General features: G+C 39.0%; 1 protein-coding gene across 1 annotated transcript; it reads left to right on the forward strand.

Annotated features, from left to right (window-relative positions):
* The first annotated feature begins 1,426 nt into the window (after nucleotides 1–1,426).
* LOC122306298 lies at nucleotides 1,427–5,305 on the forward strand. Its single transcript, XM_043118728.1, has 5 exons — nucleotides 1,427–1,811; nucleotides 2,088–2,317; nucleotides 2,585–2,869; nucleotides 2,996–3,182; nucleotides 3,300–5,305. The coding sequence occupies exons 1-5, from the start codon at nucleotides 1,427–1,429 to the stop codon at nucleotides 5,303–5,305; spliced, it is 3,093 nt and encodes a 1,030-aa protein (XP_042974662.1).
* The last annotated feature ends 658 nt before the right edge of the window (nucleotides 5,306–5,963 follow it).

A 5,963-nucleotide genomic window follows, 5' to 3' on the forward strand; every position in this document is an offset into this window, starting at 1 on the left:
TCTTTTCTTCTTTTTTTCTTTCTTCTTTTGCTTTCATTATCTTTCTGCCTCAATGGCAGAGGAGTTATAATCTTTAGGCCAACATTTGTCATTATCTAAGAAAGAGAGTTGTGAGATTCATGTAGATTCTACTGTCCTAGAACCAAATATTGCACGTGGGGAACGTTGTCTGGTGATGACTTTACTTACGGATAGATATTACAACCATGAGGCTCTCAAAAGTATGATGAAGAAAGTTTGGCAACCTATTCACAAAGTTAGTTTTAAGGAGTTGGGTTCAAAACTAATTTTGGTGGAGTTTGCAGATGATCGCGATAAGCAACGTGTTCTTCGAGAAGGACCATGGTCGTTTGATCAAAATTTGGTTCTCATGAAATGCTTGGAGGGGGATCGACAAGTGACAAAAATAAGGCTGTCTGAAGCATCATTTTTGGATCAGAATGTATGAGATGCCGTTAAATGCCATGAATGAAGAGGTGGGACGTATCATTGGTAATAAGATTGGATTTGTGGAGGAGGTAGACAGGGAACAAGGTGAGGCTGCATGGGGAAAGTTCATGAGAATAAGAGTCAGGATGGATATATCTCAACCTCTTATGCGAGGAGTTAGAGTTAAGCTGGGATAGTATGGTATATGCTGGATTCGTTTTGCCTACGAACGTTTGCCAAATTTCTGCTACTGGTGTGGAAAACTTGGTCATCAATTCAAAGATTGTGAGGGGGTTGGCCATCAAGAGATAAGGGCGTCTACCAACTTACCATTCGGAGCATGGCTGCGTGCTGGTAGTTTGATGGGAAGTGGAGAGAAAAATGCAGGGATTCAAACTTTTGTCCATCGGAATTCCTCACCGGAAGCTCCTTTGGAATCCGAGAAACAATCTTTCGGTGTCAAGCCGAAAAATAAGGATATTGCAGAGCAGAGAGAGGAAAATCAGGAAATGACTGAACAGGTAGCCTTACCCTCTGCTTCAACTATGCATGATTTAAGGGAGGTGGCATTAATGAGGGAAAAGATTGCATGTAAACAACTGGGCAGTTTGACCCATGCTGCTATACCTGAAAAGGTAACAATACAGCCCTACTCTAGTACATATAGGGAGGAAATGATATCCCATCCCTCAAAGGACGATTGTAATGTGGTGCCCATGGCTATGGTGACAAATGAAGATGGGCTTCAGCCCATAGGAGTGAAGACGAATGCTGAAACACAATTAAAACCCAAGCGAGGAAGGCCTTGCCGAAAGTGGGTCAGAATGAGCCTTGCAACTCATGCAGCCCCTGGTGATTCTCTGGTGCAGGAAGTGAAGGGTAAAAGGAAGGCTCTTGAAATATTATCTACTCCTTAAAAACGTGTGAAGAGAGGAATACCAGATAAGGAGGCCTTAAGTGATCTATTTTTAAGCCCTGTGCAGCCCCGCCCAGAACAATGAAAACAATTAGTTGGAACTCTCGTGGGCTTGGGAACCCACGAGGAGTTCGAACTCTTCGTGACTTGGTCAGAAGGGAAGATCCTGAAGTTCTTTTCTTAATGGAAACAAAAATGAGCAGTTGGCAAATGGAAAGAATTCGTGTTAGTATGGGTTTTGGCTGCTGTTTTACAGTACCTAGTGAAGGGAGAAGCGGTGGCTTGGCATTACTATGGAAAAATGAGGTAAACTTATCCATTAAGAGTTTCTCATTCTTTCATATTGATGCAAAAATCAGTGAGATCGATAACGGATTGGAGTGGAAATTTACGAGTTTGTATAGACATCCAGAAACTGAGAAGAGAGTGGAAACCTGGAGTTTACTTAGAACTTTGAATGAGGATGGTAATATACCTTGGCTGGTTTGTGGAGACTTTAATGAAGTGATAAGTAGGTAAGAAAAGATGGGAGGAAGGCCACACCCAGAAAGGTTAATGCAAGCTTTTAGAAATGTTCTAGATGAATGCAATCTGGTTGATTTGGGGTATGAGGGTCCAAGGTATACTTGGTGTAATAGAAGATATGAACATGGTGTGGTTAGTGAGAGATTGGACAGGTATGTCGGTAATCACAGCTGGAGAACATGCTTTCCCTCTTCTTGAGTTGTGCATGGTTTTGCAGCATACTCTGACCACTTGCCTATAATTCTTATACCAAGTAGCAGCCATAATAGATACCGACAGAAACTCTTCAGGTTTGAAGCAATGTGGGTGGAGGATGATGAGTGTGGGGATGTCATTTCAAGATGTTGGAATGGGGCTACTGACAATAGGCCTATGGATTCTTTTATTGACAGATTGAGAATTTGTAGTAGGGGCCTAGAGACATGGAACAAAATGAAATTTGGGCATGTTAAAAAGCAAATAATAAAGGCCTGAGAATCTCTACAAAGATTACAACATGCTGATCCAAGTAGTATCTCAAGAGAGGAACTTATGCAGGCCCAAAATAATCTTCAGGTTTGGTTAGAAAGGGAAGAAATTATGTGGAACCAAAGGGCAAAAGCTTTGTGGCTGAAGGGGGGTGATAGCAACTCAAAGTTTTTCCATTATAGATCATCTTAAAGAAAGAACAAGAACTGGATCATAGGCTTAAAAAATGATGTTGGGGTTTGGCAGTATGGAAATGATAGGGATCAGCTTATCATTAGTTACTTCCAATCCTTGTTTCAATCAGAACAGCAAGTCCCGATGGAAGATCTGGTTTTCTTAGAAGATCTGAGAGGCAGAGTCATAGATGATATGAATGTGGAGTTGACAAAGGATTTTACTAAAGAAGAGGTCAAAGAAGCTTTGAATCAGATGCACCCTACCAAATCACCAGGACCCGATGGAATGCCACCTCTATTTTTTCAACAATATTGGCACATAGTGGGAAATGCAGTAACCTGTGCTGTATTGCAGGTACTTAGAACTAGTAATATTCCTCCATCTCTCAACCATACTTTTATAACCTTGATACCAAAGAAATGCAAGCCTGAGATGATTTCTGAATTTAGGCCTATTAGTCTATGTAATGTGGTATACAAGTTAATATCCAAAGTCCTTGCTAATAGACTTAAAAAGGTGCTTAATGCAGTTATATCTACCTCTCAATGCGCTTTTGTCCCTGGTAGAATTATCTCTGATAATATTCTGGTAGCCTATGAAGTTGTGCATTTTTTGAGACAGAAGAGAAAAGGAAAAGAGGGCTATATGTCCATTAAGTTGGATATGAGTAAGGCTTTTGATAGAGTGGAATGGCCTTTTATTGAAAAATTCATGATAAAAATGGGCTTTAATACACGATGGATTTCTCTTGTGATGAAGTGTGTAAAATCTGTCTCTTTCTCAGTTTTGAGCAATGGTGAGCCTAAAGGTCCTATAATTCCATCAAGAGGGCTTAGTCAAGGGGACCCATTATCTCCCCATTTGTTCTTACTTTGCACAGAGGGATTGATATCTCTACTTAAGAAGGCTGAAGAGCATGGTAAGATCACGCCTGTTAGAATCTACAGTGGAGCTCCTAGACTATCCCATTTAATTTTTGTTGATGATAGCATCTTGTTCTGTAAGGCAAATGTGTATGAAAATCAAAGGATTCAACATTTATTGCACTGTTATGAGCAGTCTTCGGGTCAAAAGATTAACAGAGGCAAAACTGGCATCGTTTTTAGTACAAATGTAAAACCTGATACAAGGCAAGATATTTTGGATCTTTGGGAGGTGCAGCATAGCCAACAATTTGAGAAGTACCTGGGGCTTCCACCTTTGGTTGGGAGGGCAAAGTATAGAGCTTTTTCTGATATAAAACATAAAGTGTGGAAAAAACTGCATGGATGGAAGGAGAAGATGCTTTCGGTTGGGGGGAAAGAAATTTTAATAAAGGCTGTGGCCTTGTCTATCCCAACATATGCCATGAATTGTTTTAAACTACCTTCTTCTCTGTGTGCAGAGCTAGAGCAATTAATGGAAAAATTCTGGTGGGGCCAAAAGAAGGAAGAACATAAAATACATTGGATGAGCTGGTCAAAGATGTGTAATACAAAACAGAATGGAGGGATGGGCTTTAAAGACTTGAGAGTGTTTAATGAAGCTCTTTTAGCAAAAAATGGTTGGAGGATTATGCAGAACACTGAATCTTTACTCCATAAGATCTTCAAAGCTCGATATTTTCCTAAAAAACACTTCTTAGATGCTGCATTGGGTTATAACCCCTCTTTTGTATGGAGAGGTATTTGGGGAACAAAGCGCAAACTACAAGAGGGCTGTCAGTGGAGAATTGGCTCAGGAAAGGAGGTGAGGATTTGGACAGACTCTTGGGTTCCTGGCTTTACTAGTATTGCTGGGCAACATATCAGTCCCTCTTATTATGGGAATGCAGAATTGATAGGGGATGAAAGTGCAACTGTTAATTCTTTATTTATTGCCAATCAGAGAGTGTGGGATGTGGGTAAAATTACTGCATTCTTTAGACCAGAAGTAGCTCTTCACATTACAAAGATTGTGCTCAGCCAAGATAGAGAGGATCTAATCCGCTGGAAGAAGGAAGCAAATGGTACTTATACTGTCAAAAGTGCCTATAGACTGTTTAAAGATTTAAGTCCAGGTAGACAGAATGGGGAATCCTCAAATGTTGATTTATTAAGGAAAATGTGGAAAGCTATATGGAGCATGAAACTTCCTATAAAGGTGAGGATCTTTGCTTGGAAAGCTGTCAAAGAAATCCTACCCACAAAGTCAAATCTAAAGAAAAAGAAGGTGTTAACAGAGGATGGTTGTGTATTCTGTCATGCTAAAAATGAGGATACTCTTCATGCTCTTTGTTCCTGCCCAGCTATCAAAGAGGTCTGGTCTCTCTATTTCCCATCAATGGTTCTTATGAAGGAACATGACATGTTCCTGGATGTGGTTCTGAGGCTGCAACATAATAAGAGACATGATATGCTTGATCTGTTTTTCATAATATGTTGGAGCTGCTGGTATAGAAGAAATATGAAGATGTTTGAGAATAAGGCAATGAGTATTGATGCTATTCTGGGAAATGCTTTGGCAATGCAGAAATCGTACAAAGAGCTCAAAAATAAACCTATTTCTATCATTAGAAATCAGTACAGATGGGAACTTCCACCTCCTGGTGTTTTCAAACTAAATGTAGATGGAGTCTTTTCTTCATCCGGTTCTATAGCTGGTATAGGAGCTATTGTTAGAGACTCTAAAGGAAAAGTGATCATGTCTGCTGCAAAGAAAGAATGTTCTGCTATGACTGTTGTGGAAGTTGAGGCTTTAGCTATCCTCCAAGGTTTGCAATTCTGTATCCATCTTGGGATTAGTAACCTGGTTATTGAAAGTGATTCTTAGTTCGTTGTCACTGAGTTCAATCAGCAAGGCCCTTCAAAGGCTACTTTTGGCAATGTCATTCATGAGGCAAAGGATTTGATATCTCGGTTCAGTATCTGTGATGTGCAACATACTTATAGAAACTGCAATGTAGCAGCTCATTTACTTGCCAAATATGGCTTAAGTGTTCAGAATGTTAGCTTATGGTGGGGTGCATACCCTAGTGTAATTTCTAATGTTCTTTGGTCTGATTCTAATACCTTGTAAGCTTTATTGTTAATGAAGTATGTTTCCTATAAAAAAAAAAAAAAAAAGAAGTATGTAAAACTTTTGTTAAAAGAAAATTACAGTTATGCCCTTAAATCCTTTTAAGTTGTGGTGTAGCTCGGAAGTTTCTGATTTTACGTGGCATGTCTCCTTTTTATATTAAACCATCTTGTATGGACCTTATTTTCAATAAATGTTTTTTTAATGATAATAAAGGAGTTTTAAATTTATAGGATTTAGTATGAAATTATTTTTAACAGTCTGAATGTGTGTATATATAAATATATATTTTTATGTTATTTTGTAACTGGAGGCTATATGCAATAAAATCGGTATTCTATTTTTAAGAGGTTTGGGATTTGTTTCCTTAAATAGACTGATGTTTGAGTGAGAATTAGATTAAGTGAATAAT

Source organism: Carya illinoinensis, chromosome 4 (genome assembly GCF_018687715.1).
Source record: "Carya illinoinensis cultivar Pawnee chromosome 4, C.illinoinensisPawnee_v1, whole genome shotgun sequence".
Lineage (NCBI taxonomy): Eukaryota > Viridiplantae > Streptophyta > Magnoliopsida > Fagales > Juglandaceae > Carya > Carya illinoinensis.

Excerpts from the sequence above, each read along its gene's own strand:
- LOC122306298 (XM_043118728.1), top strand. The coding sequence starts at position 1,427 with ATGAAAACAATTAGTTGGAACTCTCGTGGGCTTGGGAACCCACGAGGA. Across the intron at positions 2,318-2,584 it reads ACAAAATGAAATTTGGGCAT|TATGGAAATGATAGGGATCA; the intron begins GTTAAAAAGCAA and ends GGGGTTTGGCAG. Across the intron at positions 3,183-3,299 it reads GTCCATTAAGTTGGATATGA|TTTTGAGCAATGGTGAGCCT; the intron begins GTAAGGCTTTTG and ends TCTCTTTCTCAG.